The sequence below is a fragment of the Rhamphochromis sp. 'chilingali' genome (assembly GCF_963969265.1).
Source record: "Rhamphochromis sp. 'chilingali' genome assembly, chromosome: 2".
Taxonomy (NCBI): domain Eukaryota; kingdom Metazoa; phylum Chordata; class Actinopteri; order Cichliformes; family Cichlidae; genus Rhamphochromis; species Rhamphochromis sp. 'chilingali'.
The window spans coordinates 54,473,777-54,496,049 of NC_137930.1; the positions used below are offsets into that span (position 1 = coordinate 54,473,777).

General features: G+C 39.5%; 2 protein-coding genes across 2 annotated transcripts in view; both read right to left on the reverse strand.

The window, feature by feature from the left end:
• Positions 1-8,859, reverse strand: part of LOC308383531 (potassium/sodium hyperpolarization-activated cyclic nucleotide-gated channel 3-like) — a 27,175-nt gene extending 18,316 nt beyond the window's left edge. The window contains exon 1 of the mRNA XM_080861573.1: positions 8,721-8,859. The gene's annotated coding sequence lies outside the window, so the exon portion shown is untranslated. The remainder of the gene's footprint in view (positions 1-8,720) is intronic.
• The window catches only part of LOC308384550 (neuroplastin-like), a gene marked incomplete at both ends in the record, with an annotated part of 20,551 nt that extends 165 nt beyond the window's left edge, over positions 1-20,386 (reverse strand). The window contains 6 exons of the mRNA XM_080863077.1: positions 8,721-8,991; positions 10,939-11,060; positions 11,791-11,885; positions 11,969-12,137; positions 13,467-13,739; positions 20,296-20,386. Coding sequence (XP_080719203.1) covers positions 8,721-8,991; positions 10,939-11,060; positions 11,791-11,885; positions 11,969-12,137; positions 13,467-13,739; positions 20,296-20,386 — 1,021 coding nt within the window. The remainder of the gene's footprint in view (positions 1-8,720; positions 8,992-10,938; positions 11,061-11,790; positions 11,886-11,968; positions 12,138-13,466; positions 13,740-20,295) is intronic.
• Between the last annotated feature and the right edge of the window lie 1,887 nt (positions 20,387-22,273).

Genomic DNA, 22,273 nt, shown 5'->3' on the forward strand with positions numbered 1-22,273 from the left:
AAATGATTTGTTGATAGCAGAGGTCAGAAGAGAATTGCTAGACTACTGTGAGCTGATGGAGAAGTAACTCAAATAACCACCCAAGGTATGCAGAAAAGCATCTATGAGCATGCAACGTGTCCAGGCTTGAAGCAGATGGTAAATGGACTGGTTCTTGCATAGCACTTTTCTACACTACTTGAACACTCAGGGCGCTTTATACCCCATGCCTCTTTCACTCATTCATACATTCCTACTTTTTCTACACCTAAGTGCTCTCTATCTAATATTAACATACATTTATACTCCGATGAACACATTCAAGAGCAACTTGGGGTTCAGTATCTTGCCAAGGTGTACTTAGGCATGTAAACTGGAGACTTGGGCAGCCGGAGATCAAACCACCAGCCTTCCCATTAGTAGACCTGCTCTACCTCCTGAGCACCCCATCAGATGGGCTACAGCAGCAGAAGACGGTCAGGTGCCGCTCCTGTCAGCCAAGAACAGATACTTTTTATATAGATTATATACGCAGTTAGCACGCAATGAGCTCAAAATTCACAGAATAGACATGCTCTGTTGTAATCGTTGTTGCTTAAGATGTTTGTGCTGGCCATGGATTCTGGTGCTAACACATGCAGATGGAGGTGCGGAGCTGCCATTTCCGATCAAGAACAAGAAATGATAGGTTTACTGCGGGTTTTTTTGTTTGTTTTTCTGAACCTCTGAACTGGCAAGCAGAGGACGTGAGGCTCACAAACTCGAGGTTCTTTTTGCAAAAGCCAGGCAAGATGGACATAATCAGAAGAAAATGGGAGAGGGGTTTTAAAGAGACAGAAGCCAAAGTAGCTTGTATCAGTGCCGTTACATAAGTCTAGGGTGCTGAGACTCATACAAAGCTTGACTAGTTTGCAATAAGAATAGAGAGATTTAAACAACCCCTGAAATACTGAAAGTTACCGCTGTGAGTTAACGCTTCCACATTTGAGTAACATCGAGTATCTTTTCACATTGGAAACATTTTTTGTTTAAGTTAAAAAAAAAAAGATTCATTTTGACAAAATACCATTTCATTTAGGTGTCAAACAATTAATAAAATCATGTATTACCCAAAACTTCCATTTAAATGGTACGTCACACTGTATGATGCTATTTTGCACTAATCACTGCTTTGTTTCACTTACCACAAAAAGTCTTTATTTAAGACAACTAATTATATGCCATTTGTGACACATGATGTTGACAACTGTGGCAGCAGATGTAAATAAAGTCCCATAAATAAATAAATAAAACATTAATCTCTCCATTAAGTTTGGAGAACTCTTTAGATTTGCTATTAAAACAATCCGCTGGCTTGTTTAAGAAGTAGTCCATCACACCGGTTTAAAGTTCACCTGACATCCGAGAGATTAATCCGCCCCGAGAGAACAACAAATCATTTTTGTCAGGAGTTGTGTTCCCTCCTTTTTTTTCCGGGTTCACAAAGTCACAGATGTCTCTCTGCTCTAGAAATGGACTGATTTTATTACTGTTTGAATCCTGCTGACATATTAATCCAGGGTGCAGCATTACATCACAGGAATTAGACCCAAACAATTAATAAAACAGTTAAAAAAGACACAAAAAAAAGGTCAAAGAACAATAGTTTATTATTCTCTGGCTGGTAATAGTTTTTTAAAATATTCCTGAAAGTCCATCAGGGAAGAAACCGATGCTACCTTCCAGAAGGAATGACAAAATAGTGCCCGCCTTTGTTGGGCTGCAGCAGTTTCCCACATTTTGTGATGAAAGTGCTTCCCACGACAGCTCGAGGATAACACAGGAGAAAGAATATATGCTGTATTTATTTTAAATCTAGTGAGATATCATACTTCTTTTTTTTTTAAAGCTTTACAAGATAAATTGATCTCTGTTTTTTTAAAGAAGAAAAAGAAGAAGACGGAGCAGCAGAGGACAGTGTTTAAGAGGAACAGTTTCAAGTCCAGATATGGACTGATGTGAAAGTAATCTTTTTTGGGATTACATAAATGTCTGTGACTGCTCTGTTATCTGTTATGTTTGCAGTTTCGTACTATGCAAAGTGTTGAATAAAGTTTAACAAAAAGAAAAGGCTTCAAAGACTAAGGATGTCTCATGTGACTCAGGTTAAATTTGCACATTGATTTTTTATACTAAGCAAAAAGAACTGGTATCTAATGTACAACAAGAACACAGATCAGTCTCAGTAAGTGAACTGAGATGTATGTATGCATGCATATTCCAATGATGTGCACTAAAATCATGAATGCAAAGCTTTTAATGGCTGACTTGACATGTAGGTTTGCCTGTTTCACTACCTGACAACTTATAAAAAGCTCCCTCAACAGTGGCAGAACTACAAAGTCAAAGTATTTGACATTGCACCATAAAACAGAACTCTAAACATCGAGCCCTCTGAATATTTGAATCTGCTGTTTAAAACTCATTTCCCTTCCTTCATTTCAAGACGTGACCTCAGTGGCATCCTCCATTAATCCTAAAAAGAAAGGCAGCTTCATCCCTCGGCTGTCACTCAAAGTCCTTTCACCGTGTACTACTTTCTGTCTTTTCATATCTAATCTGATCCTTGATTTTCACAGCGTAAGACTTAAACGTACCCCCGAACACTTTCCTCACGGTTTGCAGGTCTTTATTGCTCTGATGTTCATCACTACATTCCCCATTTCGACCTCCTGAAATCTCACTAGATGGAGCTGTTCTCCACTTTTGAGAGTCCATGTGACTAAGAGTACAACTCTGTGTTTTGCAAAGAAACTGATTTGCCAGACATGTCTGATTTTTTAAAGATATTTATTTTTAAAAATGACTCGGGATCTTGGAATTGCTTCACATGTGTCAGCTCGGACGCGGGCTTTCCTTTCTGCCCCACGTAAGCTGTCGAGAATTCATGCAGCTGTGTTGTGTGCCATCGACGCTCTACGGTGATCCTACTAGATTAAAGCTTTGTCACAGAGAAATCAAAAGCTGCAATGATTTGCCATATACTGATATGGATGATAATTGCATAGGATAATAGCCATGCTGTACAATACACATAATTATAAAATAATACGTTAGAATGATTAGTACAGATTTCCTAAAGTAGGCTTTTATACAGGTTTTTTTTCATACTTTTCAACATTTAAGTGCATCATATAATATGGATAGTCTTTATATTAACGGTGATCTGATACATAGTTATTATGATTTAATACATACAGTACATACATACAGTAGATCTTAATCAAATTTAGAGGGACATTGTAAAGCCCTTAAATGTAATAGATACTGTCGGATAAAATGAACCAATGGTATGCAGCAGGATGATAAAACTGTACACATCTGTCATACCAGATTACGGTGGTATTTTCTTTTGCTGAGTGTCGTTTTTCCTCTAAAACACACAGTACAGATTATTAAAATGAAGCCACTCTCAGAGAAAAAACAAAATAAAACCAAAAAAAAGCCATTTCTGTAGCAAACAGAAGGTCAACGTCTTGCATGCATTATTTTTAGAAGTAGTAAAAATGTTAAATTAGTGGTTAAGAGCATGGGGAAAAAATAATAAACGTCAACAACCGCATGCAGTCACAATGGTTATAATGTTAACAATTCTATAATGGTTTGGGTACCTCCTGACCTCACACCCTCACACAATAAAATCATAAGGCATGCCTCATTTAATTCCTCCACAACCATACTTTTAATGGCAGATGTGTCCTATAAACAACGGGTATGGAGTCCATTCTTGTTTACCTTCATATGGTCAATACATGTGTAATGAGACCTGCAGAAAAGAGAAGATTCAGCTTGTTAGCCCAGTGTAAATGCGATCTATTAGTATATATGAGTTATCCTGCGTGACAAAAGCATTCAGTTATTGTTTCGTATAGTCAACTTGTATTCTTGGAGGGTCTTTACCTTTTAATATAAAGCACCTTGAGGCAACTGTTGTTCTCATTTGGTTTTATGTAATTACACTTAATTAAATTAAATTAAATTAAATCAGTCATCTTGGGTTTGTGGCCACAGGTCTTTATTATCAGGGCTTCTCTTAATAATTTAATACTTACTCAGCAGACAGGCTGCTCAGTTTGTATTCCTCTGGCGGAGATTCTTGTCTTTGTGGTTGTTGGTCGAGTTAGTTTTCCTTTACAAAGAAGTAAAACACACAATCAGCTGTCATCTCAAACAAAGCGTATATGAGGTGTTATCAAGCAGTTCTGTGATCAAATCCCTAAAAAAACCTCCAAAAAAACCGCCTTGTGGTATAAATGGCAAATCTCAAATTCAAGGTTATCTTCTCATGCACCTTTACAGTTTATTCAGCAAGGCTGCTGCTTTTTGTCTTAAAACACATGATTGGACACTTCAAATATCAAATATCAACCGGTCTGGGTGGTGACCCATCATTTTTCATGAAGCTACCTACGCTCACAATGACACAAGATCCTTCATAGGGGGAAAAATATAAATCAGCTCGCTTGATATTTGGTCTCTTGGCAAAAATTTTTTGGACATGATCAAGAAGCTGATCTTGAACAGAGATGAGCCTAATTTAAATAAACTTTTGAACACATGTCATACACAGAAACTAGTGATCTCAGTCCTAACAACTGTAAAATGATTGTTGTCGTGTATGAAATAAAAATAGCTAATGCTCCGCTTTCTGTTTCATGACATAAAATAAACGCTGCAGGCTGCTAATTAACCAATTTTAACATCTGCAAGCTTGTGGTAGAAATTTACCATCATTTTATTTATAGATGAAACTGACTGATGTTGACAGTTGACTGATGCCTTGATGATGGCTCAGGGTTATTAATGCAACCACTGATGAAAACATCTACTACTACTGTTTGCAGCCATAAACTGTATATCAAAGATGGACATAGCCAGAGGATTGTCATTTAGTCCTTTTGTCATGTCTAGTCTCTAAACCTTTAAGTCTATATAATGCTGGGATGTCAAACTAATTCTACACCGAGGGCCGAGTCTGGCCCAGTTATGTGGGCCAAATGAGTGAAACTCCAATTTCTGTCAGTCTAAAGACATTTAACTACACATTTAATCCCCGAGATATCTTAATATAATATAAAGAAGTACAATTTCAACAGCACATGTCAGTTTTTTACATTAGAAATGTAAAAGTACAGAAAAGTCTTGCAGATCACTTCTTAGCCTTTCCTATATATATTTTGCTGGGTCACTTCTGGCCCCCTAGCCTTATGTTTGACGCCCATGCTATAATGTATTTTATACTAAATGGGACAATAAGTTATAAAATTAACATCACATTTTCTTTAACACGACTTAAAACTAGTGAATGAGACCATAAACACACAAGGAAAATGTTTACTGAGGTATTAAGTCATGTAAGAAGCATATTAGTTTTTTCTTCTATAGACATTTTGTTTCCCCCTGCTGGCCATTAAAGAGAATGCAGGTATATAGCACTCTCGCATTAGATTAGTTTTTAGATCTGAGGCTACCTCCATCTTTTACATTCAGTCTTTGACTGCAGCAAGGACAAAACCAGACCCAGGACCAGTTATGTAAATATTTTTAAAACATTTTTAAACATAATTTTTTACCTGCTGAGAGTTTTTTCTGTTCTTTTTTTGTGTGCATTTCAGTGAGCTAAGTTTTTTCCTCTTAAAAAAGATACTAGGTAACTAAAATTTAGGTTACCAGGACACCTATCAATAGATTACTGAAGCCAGGAGGGGAAACAGGAAGAACAAAACTATGCCTTAAATCACACATCTGCCTAAAACTACGTTGTGGCGTGTTAAAAAAAACATTTAATAAACAATGCATACTGCTTCTCACTGCCAAACATGGGCGGATTAAGCAGGACTTTCCTAATCCAGACAACTTGTCAGTCACAGCAACAGTGGCCAAACTTGACCTTAAAATACCATCCGGTGATTTATCTGAAATACTAGGACATGATGCTCACCGTTATTTGTGACCCAGTTTTAGGAACTACTTCACAGTGAGCTCTACAGACTGTCTGGAGTAGATACATCATGATAATCTACAACAAAACACACATTACTTTACCAAGCTAAACAGAGATAAGGTGGTAAGAGGTGAAATGTTTATACTTACATTGGTCCAGCTAGATCATCATCTGTGGCAGCAAGAGGAAAATATGGAGAAATGAACACCAAAAAAAATAAAATAATCGCAAAGAAGCTGCACACGCTGATGAGGTGTTTTGCTTAAAGCTGACATTTAGTGCCCTAAAAATCTCTACGTCTGTGGTTTCCAAGTACAGACTGTTACCAAATAAAAACATAGCCTAGGTGAAGTAACACAGGAGCAAACTGTGTGTGTATGTGTGTGTGTGTGTATGTGTATATATATATATATATATATATATATATATATATATATATATATATATATATATATATATATATATAAAAGGCTGCGATGCAGAATGAAAAGTAGCTCATGAGAACACTCACAAAACACCGAGTGTAATTAAACATCACAATAAAATGCACGAGCAACTGAGAACAACAGGCAGAATTCAAACTGGGGAAAAAAAATACTGTAGTCATGCACAGACAAGCAGCGCTCACAAAGAACATCTGCTCACTCAAGGAGATTAGCGAGAAGCAGGTCCATGATTATCAGCCCTGCGGTGATAACTCAGCGCAGCATTTTCAAACAGTGACGAAACACTTCAAATTCCTTAGAGTGCTACATGCCATTTCTCTGCTGCGGTGATTATGTTTATGAGTGTGATGCAAAGACATGGCATAATCATTTCATCAAAACAAATAAAAACCTAAAATTTGGAACTGAAACGTTTAAAAGTGCTGATTATAATGTGCCGCAGACGGGAGGATGACGAGGCTGAATGCTTATTGAAATTCACGAGGCATGCAAAGTCTCTCACTTACCACAAACACAGTTTACGTTAGGCAATTTGGAAAAAGGGGAGGATGGGAGATATTAAAACAATCTTTTAAAATATATGCAACAAGCGGAGAGAAGAGAAACCAGGTCCGAGAGTTTCAAGTAAAACAATTCACGAAAGCAAGCAATCTGCATCCGTCTTGATTTGCTGCTTAAAGGCTGTACGGATTCTCGAGGGGACTATATCGCTCCCATATTCTGCAATCTATTCTGATAAAATAATAAACCGTACTGAGAAAACGTTCAAGTGCAATGACTGTAGGCGTTAGTGAATACCACCGACAGCTCTTAGGTGTCAGTCATTCCCTCGGTGCTACAGCTAATCAGCAGGTGACAACATCAAAATTCTGTTTGAGAGGAAAAGGTTGCCCAAATACCATTAATGCATAATATATGACGTAGCTAGACTCTCAAATGAAGTGCTCAGCGCTATCAGAAAATTGCAGGATGGCATACCCAGGTTTCACAGCTAAATTACGAGCATCATTGTTAAGTTTGCATTAGGGACATTGCATTGAGGACACTACAAGGTCCCTGGAAAGGTATTAATAATTGAAACCGCCCACCTCCTCAACACTGCAGTATCATATTTCTCATGAATATTAAAGGCATGATATTGTCCTGACAAGGTGCAACAGTGTCTGCGTTCTGGGTCAGCCTCGCTGCCTGAATTATTGAATGCGGGCACAGCGATGGGCACAGTGTCAGGCAACTCTGCCGGTGCACCTGGGGAAGAAATGCCTTCAAGCTCACACCAGAGCCTTTTCACATGACAGACCCATTAGGTATTTCATTTGTATGCTGAAGGCAGCTAATCTATCCCCAGTTATATTTAAACGATGGACTAATAAAACATTCCTAAGCATTATAAAAATACAACTAATCCATTAGTCACAGTACAGAAACGAGCACTGCGTACTATTCACAAGGCTGGTTATCTAGATCATACTCACAAATTCTTTCTTCAGGCAAAGTTACTTAAATTCCAGGATCTGGTTAATTACAATACATCCATAATTTTTTATAAAGCTTTTACTAAACTTTTACCGGCAAATTTACAAACTAGATTTGAAATTCGAGAAAAGGTTTATAATGTGAGAGGCTTTGGAGAATTCAAATTACCCAGAACTCGAACAACCCGTAAAGGCTTTTGCGTGTCTGTATGTGGTGTGAAAATCTGGAACAGTCTGAGTTTACAATTGAAACAATGCAAAAATATTCATAGATTTAAATTTCTCTACAAACAGTTGGTCTGGTCACAGTATACTCAATGATGGGTTTTAGTGTGCTCTGTAATGTCTGTCCTCTTACCATTGCTGGTATGGATTCCAAAATAAAAAAAATAAAAAAAAATAAAGTGTGCGTATGTATGTACATATATGTACTTGTGTGTGTAGATATATATGTATGTATATGTATGTGTGTTTGTTACTTGTAGTTATTACTGCCTGTTACCTGTGGTAATGCAATTTATAATTTATATATTCTGTATTCAGTTATGAAGGCTCTAATTGTTGGTTGCGAGCTGCCGCTTAGATGCTTGTATGTGCCCGGAGCTGTTGATGGGTCTGTATGCAATGATGGGCGTAGCTGCGGGAAGTTTATTGTTTTTTTTGTTGATGAGTGAGTATAGGGGTGGGATTTAATAAGTTTTCTTCGTCCCACTCCTTTTTCAGGCAATTTTTGTTTTTTGTTTTGTGTATTTTATGTTCAATATAGGTATTTGTTGTGCCTGAAAATGAATAAATAAATGAATGAAATGAATGAATGAATTATCAGCGGTGACTCACCGTCTTGTAAATCTTCTGGCTTCTTGCGCTTCTCATAAACAACGATGATGATGACCAGGATGATGATCTCAGCCAAAACCCCCAGGAGAGGCCATAAGGGGGCCAAGTGGCTGCGAACCCTCAGCACAGATTTCTCAGTAGTGTGGCCAATCATGTTGGTGGCGTTGCAGACGTACACCCCTGGATCTTCATTAATGTCCAGATTCAGAATGTGGAGCTCTGTGTAGTTGTCTTTGCTGACGATGTAGATGCGTGTTGAGTTTTCAAAGTCCTACGAAGAGGGAATGAAGAGAATCATCCTGGTGATTTGGCAGTGAGAGTTTTTTTTTTTTTTACATGGACAGTTTTTTGTGCCTTAGTTTAGATCATGGAGTATTATAAATTCACCAGACATGTTATTAGGTACACCTGTTCAGCTGCTTATTAACACAAAAGTCTAATAAGCCAATCACATTGCAGCAACTCAGTGCATTTAGGCTTGTAGACATGGTCAAAACGACCTGCTGAAGTTCAAATTGAGTATCAGAACAGAAAAGAAAGGTGATTTAAGCCACTTGCATTTCAGAACCTGCTGATTTACTGGGTTTTCCCACACAACCATCTCTGAATCATCTGAAAAGGATGAGCTGCAGTTGTCTGGGTGACAATGCAGTGTTGATGTCAGAGGTCAGAGAAGAATGCCCAGACTGCTTAGAGTTGATAAAAAGTAACTCAGATAACCACTTATTACAATCAAGGTATGCAAAAGAGCATCTCTGAACGCACAGCATGTCCAACCTTGAAGCAGATGGACGACAGCAGCAGAAGATCACGTGCTGCTTTTTGTCATCTAAGAACAGGAAACGGAGGCTCCAGTTCGCATGGGCTCACCAAAATTGGATGATAGAGGGTTGAAAAAATGTTGCTTGGTGTGATGAGACTAAATTTCTACCTGAATATTTGGATGGTAGGATTTGGCATAAACAACATTAAGGCTTGGGTCCATGCTGCCCTTTATCAACATTTCAGGCTGTTGTGGTGGTCTATGGTGTGGGGGATATTTTCTTGGCCCAGAGCATCACTGACTCACCACCCACCTACGTGAGTGTTGTTGCCGATCCACACAGTGTATGCGTCTTCTGATGGCTCCTTACAGCAGGATAATATACCATGTTATAAAGCTAAGATATTTTCAAACTGGTTTCTTAAACATGTCAATGAGTACACTGTTTCTAAAATGACCTACACATTCACCAGATCTCAATCCAATGGAGCACCTTTGAGATGAGGATTGTTTCAAGCACCTGGTTTTATCTATGCTATCACTGATGGGGACGACAAGGAGTACAGAGAACTGACCCAAGGCTTTGTAGACTGGTGCCAGCAGAACTACCTCCAGATCAACACTAGTTAAACCAAGGAGCTGGAGAGTAAAAACATCCATTTTTCTACTTCATTTTGGAGTTCAATAGCATCTTTTAAATAGATTTTTACCAATAAAACTTAGCTTTAACTACAGGGTGGGCTATTTATATGGATACACCGTAATAACATGGGAATGGTTGGTGATATTAAAGTCCTGTTTGTGGCACATTAGTATATGTGAGGGGGCAAACAGTTTGCTAACTGTAGCATTCCCATGTTATTACGGTGTATCCATATAAATGCCCCACCCTGTATATGAATGTAGTTATACTAAAGTAAAAATAAACTGAAAAGAGTATTTTCACTTTTATTTTGAAAGGTTAGCTATTGTTTTTTAATCAACTTTCTATGACCATGGGCTTTTTAAAAAAAACATAAAATCAGACTGAAAAACAACAGTCGTGCCTGAGTGTGATACTTTTCAGGTGAAACTGTTATACCGGTGGGTTTATATTTATTCTGGATACGTTTTCATTTTTCCATTTATTGTAGATCAATTAAAGAATCGATCTACAATATTTTCCATTTGTTGTTTCTGTTAATCGTAAATGTTCTTGTTGAGCTTTAATATTTAGAGTAAGTCAAACACATAAAATCCTTAGACTGCAGCTGTGGGATTTGTGGACCTCTTAACCTTAAGTGTTCTTAATGGTGACCTTCTGCTTAGGTAGCTAGTCTCAATTACTAACAGGAGATTTACTTTACCACTGAAACCAGTTGCTGTACATATGAGACTTAGAATCTTTTTAAAATCATAAAATCTAAACATCACAAATGATATCTAAGCAGTATCATTTAAATTCATATGACATACCTTGTCGTTCCTGCGCCAGGACCACACAGGGTGAGGATAACCCACAGACTTACAGTGGAGTATAGCGTGATCGCCCTCGTTCTTATTCTCACTACGTTTGTGGCCTACAATCTCAGGAGCAGCTAAAACACAAAACACATTTGAGAAATTAATTTTTTAAAAATAACAATAATAATATAATTTTTGTTATTTTTCCAAGTTGAAACTGATAGTAATGCTCTCACTGATCGCTGTATTGCATTTAACCACATTGCACATTTATGAAGTAATCTGAGTAAAAGCTAAAAAACAGTCACATGAGGTAAATCACGCACAGCAGTTTGTTTTTCTTTTTTAAGAATAAAGCACTGAAGCGCAAAGCAGGAGTCATTCCAATAGTCTTTTTACACTGCAGAGACGAACACTTGTGTGTATGAAAGTGAACTTCAAACATAAAGCATTATATTTAATCTAGCAAGAGTATTTGAGCCAATGTAACCATAAACTGTGTGCATTACTCAGTATATTATAAAACGGACTGCAATAATAGAAATGCCCCATATAATATCAAGAAAACTGCCCCTGAAATCCAATTTACCTCCATTGCAATGCAACAGCAGAAAAGGCTGACCAGATTTTACATAATCCCTTTCCATCAGACAAACAAGACACCATCTGCTGCCACTGAGCCGGGCACTGGCTTGATGGAGGTGTCAAGGGCACCGGCTGCCCCTGAGCAGCCAGCAGAGCCGTTTGAGATCACAGGTCCTCACATGACAGCGATACAAGTGCTCAAGGCCATTTTTATTGGTGGCATCTCTAATGTGGCCTCAAAATTGCAAAGACGGCTTTAGCTCGCCAGTCAACACCTACATTTAACTTCGATGGTGGCGTTGGCCGAAGGAGTCGTGCTGAAGTTGTAGACACACATGTACACTCCAGCGTCATCTGCTCTTGGTCTTTTCAGCCTGCGGAGCAGAAATACATCTCACGTGAACGCACGCCAGGCTGCTAAACACCTCTTCCTCTCAGACTCGTGAAAAAAGCTGACCTGTACTCAGTGTTCTTGCTTGAGTCACGCGTTTCTGGGATCTCCTCGCCGTTCTTCATCCAGAAGCTTTCCTGGACGGTGCTGTGGGGGCTGGTCAGGTTGCACTGCAGTGTGAGGCTTTCTCCTTCCACTGGAAGCGTGACGTGTTCAGAGGCAGCAATGGACGGCTCTGCAAGAGAAGCGTAGCTCAGCCACAGCAGAAGTAGTGGGTGAAGGCGCGCTGGAAGATGTAGAGTTCAGACACTACAGACGACTAGTCGTTTTTCAATAATGCTCAGGAATAGTTTAAAGTGGGAGGAATTATTCTGGGCATCCCAGCCTGCTGAAGTAAAGGTCCATTCACTTTCTGGGTAGCTGGACATGAAATACACCCATTCGAGCAACTACATTACCAAATATAACTTTACAGAACAAAATGCAGCTTTTGGATTACAGGCTAGCTTTGGAGAAGCACTTGGTTTAATTATAGCAGCTGGATGTGTTTTGTGTGAGGCATGATGATAAGTATACATCTGTTACAATGCAGGTGGATAAAAACAGGTTTCACATTACAGTGACTCCAGAACATTTTTTATGAAGCACACTAATGTTATTTATACCAATTCTTTGGACTTACCACAACTTATTTAGCTTCATGAAAATATCCCTCCACTTAATTTAGAGATTAGATTTATTACCTTAAAATGAACCTCTTACAACAATTGAAATCTGCCTCCTCGTTTGCATCCCGTAGAAATGTAACCTGCCGAAGCTGCTCGCTTCAGTTGGCTTTTAAACAATGAAGATCTTAATTGGAGAGTTAGTATTCTGCTTAATCCTGATTATCTATGTCTTGTTTGCACAGTTAGACACCAGTGAAGCTCTTAATCTTTAGTCATGGCCTAAAACACCGTCTGCAACAAAGCACCTGCAGGTTTGTGCTGGCAGGTACTCAGCCCCCCTCCCAAAAAAAAAAGAAAAAAAACTGTATGGAGATTTGGCCCCCATTTTGTCCTTTTATAAGGCTGAAGAAGATACACGTCTCTAGAAAAAGCACTGTGATTCTGGTGAGCAAACAAGAAACTACTGTTAGCGCTAATATGAGTCAGAAATGAGACGTGCTATCACTCTCCAAATAAAACATGGCTGTGATGAAGGTGATACCAAATGCCAAATACCAAGCAGGTTACAACAATGAGAGAAAAACCACAATTATAATGAATAATTCTGGGAAATTAGAAGAAAAGAGGAGAAAAGGGAGGAAAAGAAGGAAAAAACTGGGCTCTGTGAGCTCTATTTAAAGTAAGAGTTGAAATGTGCGATGAGCATTAAAAGAATACTACTCAGCTCTGCTTACTAAAGATAACAAGAAGATGAGAGGATGGTGTTTTTTCCTCATTTCTCAGGTCTGTGGGGGAGGGTGGCACCTACTTAGGAAGCTACTGCCCCTCTGGAGAGGTATGATGGAGGCTGAATCACACAGGAACTGGGGGAGGATTGCTCTACACTGACCACTCACTCTGCAGCACTGTTATAGTGGCCTGAGCACGGATCCAGGTGGTGGCTGGATTTTGGTGGAGGTCATTACGCCGTGGGTCATTGCTGGCTCTGCACTCGTATGTCCCAGAATCGTCTAGTGTGAGATGCGATACCCCCAACACGCTCACAGCATTGATGCCGTAGGCGGTGCTGATGGACACCCGCCGCTTCCGGGCACCATCCCACAGCTGCCTGAAAGAGTCGGCTCGGTTGATCTCAGAGTACCACCACTGGATTTCGGGGGTGGGGTTACCTACCACGTCACAGTACAGCTCAAAGGTGTCACCTGTGAGCTTAGTCTCAGAAAGAGGTGATTTCACAAAGCCCGCCGGTGCTGGTGGTGGTCGTTTACGGGGGCAGCGTGTCCAGAGGCAAAACAAAAGAGGAGAAACAGGTGCAGGTGAGAAAGTAACAGGTTAAATTAAAACAGGAGCCAGACAAAGGACATGACCAAATGAAAAGAACAGCAACAAATGCAAAATAATGAACAGAACAGACAAATTATGTTAAAATTAGAAATAAATAAATGAATAAATGACAGCTGCTTAACTCCCCAATTAATCTAATCATTTCCTGGTTTATAAAATGTCTAGCCATGTTGATAAATTCAGATTAAAGTTGCAAATATCATCATTTCCCTTCATTAATTAATCTGGCACTCATTAGTTTTTCCCAATTGAAAAGGGACTTGTTATCAGAGGATCCTTGAAGCTAGTCTCACCACTTGTAGCCACCTCAAGGCACAACTTTAATTTCAGTAGTCCCAGGGATGAATAAGGACACCAGTCAAATCTGACTAAAGAAAGGTTCCTGGTTTGTAAGTAATTCTTCTACTACCAACTTTGCTGTTACACAATCACCCCACAGATTTCAGTTAAGCATTATTTTTTATCCACAGTGCGTTCTGAATCTAAATCAAAGAAGAAAGAGATTGAGATTTTGGGTTCATCCTATTCTAACTAGGAAACAACATCAGGAAGTTGGTTTGATCAAGAAGTTGAATCTGTATTACCGTCTCTTTTGCACATATTTCAACAAATCGGTGAAAAATCGAGTTTTTAGTCCAAAAAATAAATGCTGAAAATTTCTCCTGCAAAATTTAGCGGTTGGTGTGAACCGCTACAAAAAACATTTTTGCACAAATCTTACACCAAATTTAAAATAATCCTTTTATACATCTCATCTTGGGTCTGTCAGCTCAAGACGTTTTAAATCCTCTCACCTTAAGCCAACTTCACCATGTTCACAACAAGCACCCACTGTATATATACAGTATATATTACACAAAATATGAAAAAACAAATCAGATGCGACCATTCGCTCTCAACCAGAGCCCAGCGCAATGTGATGGCGTCTGATGCAAAGTCACAAATCAGTTCATTGACAAACAGTTTCACCTCTGATGAGCCATCAGTCATCACACTGACAATTTTTGCTCTGGGAAAAAGAGACAACCCCAGATCTGTCTAAACTATTATTGCTGCTATTCCTGGGAAGCTTTAATTCAGTTCTTCTGGGACGGCCCTGCGAGGCTGCTCTCACTTGGTTCTGTGCAATTAATGGCATCATATAAAACTGCGCCTGGCTCGCACAGCGCTCACATCAAGAAGTCCTCCACACGACCTTGTCATTTTCTTGGCTGTATAATAAAAATATCTCAGTGCTCAGAAAATCGTGTTTATGTAATTACTGAATAACAAGGACACTGATACAACAAGCTGCTTATAATTTGACTGGATTGAAATGTCTCCCTTTTAAATGTAAATGCTTTTAATCATGGAGGTGGAAGTTATATGCACGCTCTATAGGCTCTGCAGAGAGACAAGAGATTTATAGAAGCCTCAGCTCTGGGTCTCTGGGGAGTGTGTGGGCACATGGTGATAGACCCCCTGCGTTTCCATAGAAGCACTCTACGGCAACAAAGTAGGAAGAAGAGACAGCCAACCAGATGAGACAGACCATCACCTGGTTTCTGTGTCAAGCTGCTGACATCACAAGACTCTGCTGCACAGCCTGCAACGGGCTCCTGAAGACCAGACCATATACAGTGTGCACATAAAGATTCCTTCATACATGCAAACCAGCAAATAACATGACTGAAACCTAAAGCCAGCCCCTCAGCTCTTATCGCAGAAATGCTGAGAGACAGACCCTGTCAACTCCGACAGAGTAGACATGTTAAAAGTGCTGAGCCAGTAGCCACGTCTTCGCACACCACTGTACAGCACATGTCCGAATGACGCCACTCGCGTCAAGAGGATTTCGGTTTAGTTTTGTGTGCGTCTAATGTGTGGGATGTTTTTTTTCCATTAGTGAATAATAAGCTAGCTTAATATCTTAAATTAAACATGATGTCCACAGATAAAGTTCTCACACAGCACTTCAAAGTTTGAATGCAACTTAAGGTCACATTCCTGGTGCAACTCAGCGAGAACGTTCATGACTGACGCGGGCCCGGGATTTCGAGGGGTGGAAAACTATGCTACTCCAGCTGGATTTCAAAATGTGCTTCTTTTCACATGAGCTGGGAGAGGACAGCTCACCAAACTGTGGAGAATTGTAATGTTTGTCCTTTTCATTAAGGCCTAAATTATCTACACAGTCCCTATTTGAGCCACAAATCAAAGCTCCTTCTGTTAGCAATGAATCTGTTTTTACTCACAGTGAGATGTGTTTCCTGTACTGCTGTCACAAAGACTGAGGTTCACTTTTATTTTTTCACCTCCTTTATCCCCTCCAATTAATTTTTTCTTTAATTTGTTACTTTCCACAGTTACTGCGCTTGTTGCTGCTGCGCTATTTCCATCGCTTAGGGAACGCCACCGATGAATGCCAGGGAAAATAAAATTGCTATCGTCTTCTCATTTTTTAGTGATTTTCCTGAGAGATTTTGTATCTGGTGCAAGACAGAATTACATCATAAACCTTTGATGATGGGAGGCAACCAATCTAAAAACAAATGGTGCTAAACTCAACAGCCATAACATTGTGCAAAGAACATTTAGTTCATATTGACATGTTAAAGGAAATAATTTGCCTATTTCACACTTAAACGTATAAAAACCCAATGCAACATTGTAAAATTGTACTTGTTGTAGCAAATCACATCACATTTATTATCAAGAGATCTATTCATATACGCTATATCAGCGTGACAGTCCAAAAATCTGTTATTGCCATCTAACGTTTTCATTGTCTGTGTTCCCAATTTGCTTCTAAATTCTTTCTGAATTTTAATGTGCATAAAGCACCTGTGTGTGTGTGTCTTTTGTTCTCTCAATGAAATAATTGTTTGGTCTTTAGATGTTGTGTTTATATGCTTTTTCTGGTAAGATCTGTGCATTATTGGTCCTTGTATTTTTTATATTTTTGCACTTTTTCACTTTTTGACTCGTGTTTTTTTTGTTGTTGTTGCTGTTATTTTTAAAACCTTTAGCCTTTCAGTTTGGTTTCAGTTCAAGTTCAGGTGTTTATTTTTATTCTTTGCAGCAGTTTTAGTTTCCTCTGTTTTTCCCCATCTGTTCCTCTTTCTTGTCTTTCTACTAGCATCTGTTCCACTGTTTGTTATTCTTGTTAGCCGCTGCATTTACCCTTTGTCTTCTGAGCTGTTCCCTCTTTTGCTTTGAAGGTTACCTTTCTGCCGTTCCTCACTCTAGTTTTACTTTCAGCTTGCAATAAACTGTGTTGATTAGGTTAAGCTGTGTCTCGTTCCTCACCTGTTTCCACCTGCCCATCAGTCCAGTATATAAATAGTCCTAACTTTCTTTTGTCCTTTATCAGAGTGTTTGTTCCTGTCCAGATCCACACTATGACACTGTGTGCCAATTTCAGTTTTATTATTCAAACTGCAAATCCAAGAGCACAAACTGACAGCAGACGACCTCGAATCGTCTGACGAATCCAATTTAAATGTGTCTAAAATGAAGAAATTCTGGCCACAGTCCCAGTTTATGTTCCAACACATACTGAAGAAAACAGCAATTACATACATTCACATGCTGGACGGCATTAACTGCACAGTGAAAATGGTTCTAATATATATGTCTTAAATGTTTTGATATAGTTTAATAAACATTTCGAAGCACTGAAATGCAACATAAGGGAGCTGATGTGTTATAGTAACAATAATTATACTTACATGCAATCAGATTAAACTGAATTTGACAACTGTGTTGTTCAAGCATGTTAATGTTTTATATGCATCGTGGGGCTTCAGAAAACGGCACTACTTCTCTTACATTTCCCTGTAGGGATTGCCTTTGATGTTAGATATAGCAGAAATGCACATTAGAGATGAAACAATGCATCCATCCAATAATTATCAGAAAAAAAGAATAAATGTGGGCAATTGTGGTTAGTCGTGATCAGTAATGGTTTCTGTCATTTACCAGTCAAAAATACAAACCGTTCACTGGTTCCAACCTTTTAATTGCAGGATTTAGCTTTTTTCTCTCTCCTGTGTGCTCCTCAGCTGCTCGGGGTTTAAATTTTCATGAGAAACATGTCAGCATCGTCTTATGTTTCGGAAAACTGTGATGAGATTTGTTCCCCGCTTTTTCCCTTCTTCGTCCATATGTTGACCAAATAATCTTTTAGCCAAGTGAGAGTAATAATCAATGGATTGCTGGGCAATGAAAACAACTGATATTTAATATCCCCGGCAATTATCGTGCTTTATATGCTTTTGTTAATTTGCTCTATTATAATACAATACATTGTTACATCTTTTAGTTTTACATGTTTAAATCGTTTCCTTAAACACAATCATTTTCAGTCTCTGGAAACATCTACAAATGTAATGCAAATTATTTGTAATTTGGCCAATTCATCAGGTACTGAAACAATAAAATCTACAACTCAAACTGAAATAGCTCACAAAATATCATTTTTTAGCTTCTGAAAATAAAACACTACTTTGTTTTTCAGACTGTTTAAACAGTCTGTTATGTTAACTTCACTTTAGACTCATACGTCCACAGAGAGTAGGGCTGGGAATCACAAGATACGATCTTGATACATTGGGAAAAGAATCATTTATTTCATCTGTGCACTGTTGTGTTACAGATTACTATTGCATTAAATACCAATTCAATTAACTGGCAGTCTGATTTTTCCCCCATGTGAGTCAGTTTCTTCTCCTTCTTCACTTCATTTAAAACATTAGCTCAAAGAGAAATGAAGAAGTGAGTCTGGTAAATCAAACTGGATTGATATCTATTTAGAGCAGGGGTGTCGAACTCCAGGCCTCGGTGTCCTGCAGGGTTTAGATAACACCCTGGGTCAACACATCTGAATCAAATGATCAGTTCATTACCAGGCTTCTGGAGAACTTTAGGACATGTTGAGGAGGTCATTTAGCCATTTAAATCAGCTTTGTTGGATCAAGGACACATCTAAAACCTGCAGGACACCGACCCTCGAGGCCTGGAGTTCGACACCTGTGATTTAGAGCATCTGTATGTTGTGAAAAAACATTGATATTTGGTGTCAGAGGGGGGATAACGCATCTCGACAGGAAGCAACATGATATACTGTTGTATTAATCTTTTGAGATATAGCTTCACATATAAGCAGCCAAATGGATTCTGGGACGTGACTGGCAGCAGTGTTTGCTAATATTCTGTGTGACCGCAATCTGAAGAAAGGAAGAAGAAAAAGAAGAAGAGAGAAAACTACAATATTTGAAAGGCAATAAAGAAGATTGATCTCTACCTCCTCCTGTCGGATGTAAAGCCAGTATTTCTAATCAGAAGTCTGAGCTTTGTCAGCTCTGATTGGAGAAGAGATGTTGTGAGTGGGCGCACAGTATAGGAGGAGATGTGTAATGCAATCCTACACATGGACCACTCCGGGGAAGGCCGGAGCTCAATCCATTCTCACTCGTCCGCACACAGAGCTCGCAAAGGAATGCAAGAAGCACTGCACGCTTACAGTATACACAAACAGATAGTGGACTGAGAGGGGGGTTACACAGCCCTAATCAGTTTGGGGGGGGATGAGGTTTACGAGCTGAGGGTGAATTGGGCAAGTGGAGCTGCGCTGGGAAATCAATGCCATTCTGCAGTGCAGCACGTCTCAGCAAAGAGTTAACAGATTCACTGTTGCAAGAGGACATTAAAGCCATAGTTCCCAGTGCAGCATCTCTGCTCTAAAAATAGGAACATGCAGCAAAATGGACTGATGCTATTTACAGAGCTGCGCTTCTAAGGTCCTACATAATTACATGGGCCTATGTTACAAGGACCTGCACTGATGCATACAATTATTTCACTCTGTAGCAGAGGATTTTATTTTTTCTGAATTCCTGATCCCTATCCTGCCATTTCTGAGCAGACCCACGCGTGACAGCATGTTGACTGGACATGTGAGAGAGTGTTTGTGTGCTGGCATCACAGGTTTTAAACTTCAGTGTGGCACGATCCTACCCGTGGACAGAACTTGTCCTTGCTGCCTGAACCGCTCATGTATCGGCTCAGTATTCAGCTCCACACTTCAAAGGACATTTTAGGGACACTGCACAGGCCTCCTTATGGCTCACTACAGCAGTACAGATTGTAGCCCATTAATGATTTATTAACCCTTCTTTTCTAACGCTGGGCCAACAAGACGCCAATCGATCCGCTCTGGTGTGTGTTTCTGTCAGAAACAGAGGATTATCTAATGAGGCTGGAGGAATCTTGCAGTAATTCATTTAAAGTAACATTTTTTTTAATGCATCAAAGTCAGCCAATGCCAGTGCCTCCCTTAAAACCGCATTCTCACCATGATGTGTAACACGCTGCGTTTTTCTATAGGGAGAGCTTTCCTACCGTTCTGAGATGAGACGGACTGCAGCATCAGAGCTCCAAATATCGCCACCGAGAAGATCATGACTGCAGCTCTGCGTTTGCCAGGTATCATCTTCGGAGACGGTGGACGGAAAATGCCGGTAGGAGAGCGCTAAGGTGACCTGCGCCGGTTATGATGGAGCGGGCTGGTTCGCCGAGGCTCGCACCTCCAGATACTCCCCAGTCGTGTCACGTACTGAGTCAAGCGTCGCTAGGTAGACGAGCGTGAGCCCACAGAGGTGCAGCTGGCTACCTGTGCCGCTCTGCTGACAACCCGGTGCAGATACCGAACCACCTTTTTTTCCTTTTTTTTTTTTTCTTAACCACCCGTTACATCTTTAATCCCGCGAGATCTTGGAGGAGCGCAGAGACAAGACGGTGCGTCCAATGGCAAAAGTGAAGCACAAATCGATTTTTGTTGAAATAAGATAATAACCATGGTATTTATATGTATACTGCTAGACCTGTTTTGTACGAAGCCCCTTAAGAATTAGAATATAGTTGCGATTGTTTCTTTCTTGTAGTCAAATTAAGCCGTTGTCGCCTACAGTGTCTGCAAACCAATCAGAAGCGAGTGTTTCTTTGACACTTCATCCTTCAGTAGCTACTCGCTGAGCAGCCGTGTCCTGTGTCAAGCAGGTTCTCACTCGGGCTGACTAAGCCTTGAACCCAACAGCACCTGTGGCTTTACGCAAACTTTTAATCCAATTTCTCTTTGAGCAAATATAGGTTAATGGCAGGCTGACACCTACAGCACAGAAGCACAAGTCACTTGGTCTTTTACATCATGAATGTGGGGCAAAGAGTATGGTGTCTTTTGCCTGCAGAACTGCGTTAATTGTGCTATGGGTTCAATGAGGTGCTGGAAACATTATTTTTGATCCACGCTGACATGACAGCATCACACAGTTGCTGCAGATTTATCACCTGTACATCCATGATGCCAATGTTCCGTAGCACTACACCTCAAAGGTGCTCTGTTGGATTGAGATCTTGTGACTGTGGACGCCATGTGAGTACAGTTAACTCATTTTCACGTTCAAGAAACCAGTTCAAGGGGATCTGAGCTTCGTGACATGGTGTGTTATCCTACTGGAAGCATCCATTAGAAAATGAGTATTCTGTGGTTTTAAAGGGATGGACAAAGGGATGCAAATACGTCACTTTACCACCAGCAACCGCCTGAACAACTGATACAAGTCAAGAAGAATGAATGCATTTATGTTGTTAACACTCAATTCTGTCTCTACCAGACCAGGCATTATTGTAGTATCAGTTTCCTGTTTTCAGCTGACAGGAGTGGCATTTGGTGTGGTCCTCTGCTGTTGTAGTCCATCTTCCTTCTCCGTTCTGATGCTCAGTTTGAACTCCAGCAGGTTGTCCTGATCGTGCCTAGATGCACTGAGATGCTGCCATTTGATTGGCTGATCACATATTTGCATTAATGTGAGATTGAACCAGTGTATTGAACAACGTATTAACCAAGAGTTTGTACTCATATCACCATACTTGCATCGTTTGCATAATTATATGTAAGTGAAAAAAAGCATCTACATATCAAATAAAAAGAAACAATTCAATTCAGCTTTATTTATATCGCAACCAATGACAACAACTGTTGCCAACACTCTATATTGTAAATTAAAGATTTGTTTCACCACTTCTTCAGTCAGTAATTAAATTCCTGTATTAATAAAAGAGAAAAGTAAAACCTTAGAGTTATTTCAGCAGCTTTTCTTTTTTTTTTTTTTTTTTCTAAATGACATCAGAAACAGCAGTATGCGACATTACGTGATGGCAGAGCTTCAGTTCATCCTTTGTCATTTTTTTTTTTTTTTAATAAATAGGACAGGGGGAATGAATGAGAGAAAGAGGGGGAGAGAAAGAAAGAAAACCAAAGGGGAGAAGAGACGGTGAGAAGGGGGGGGAAGAGAGAGAAAAGAAAAAAAAAAGAACTCCT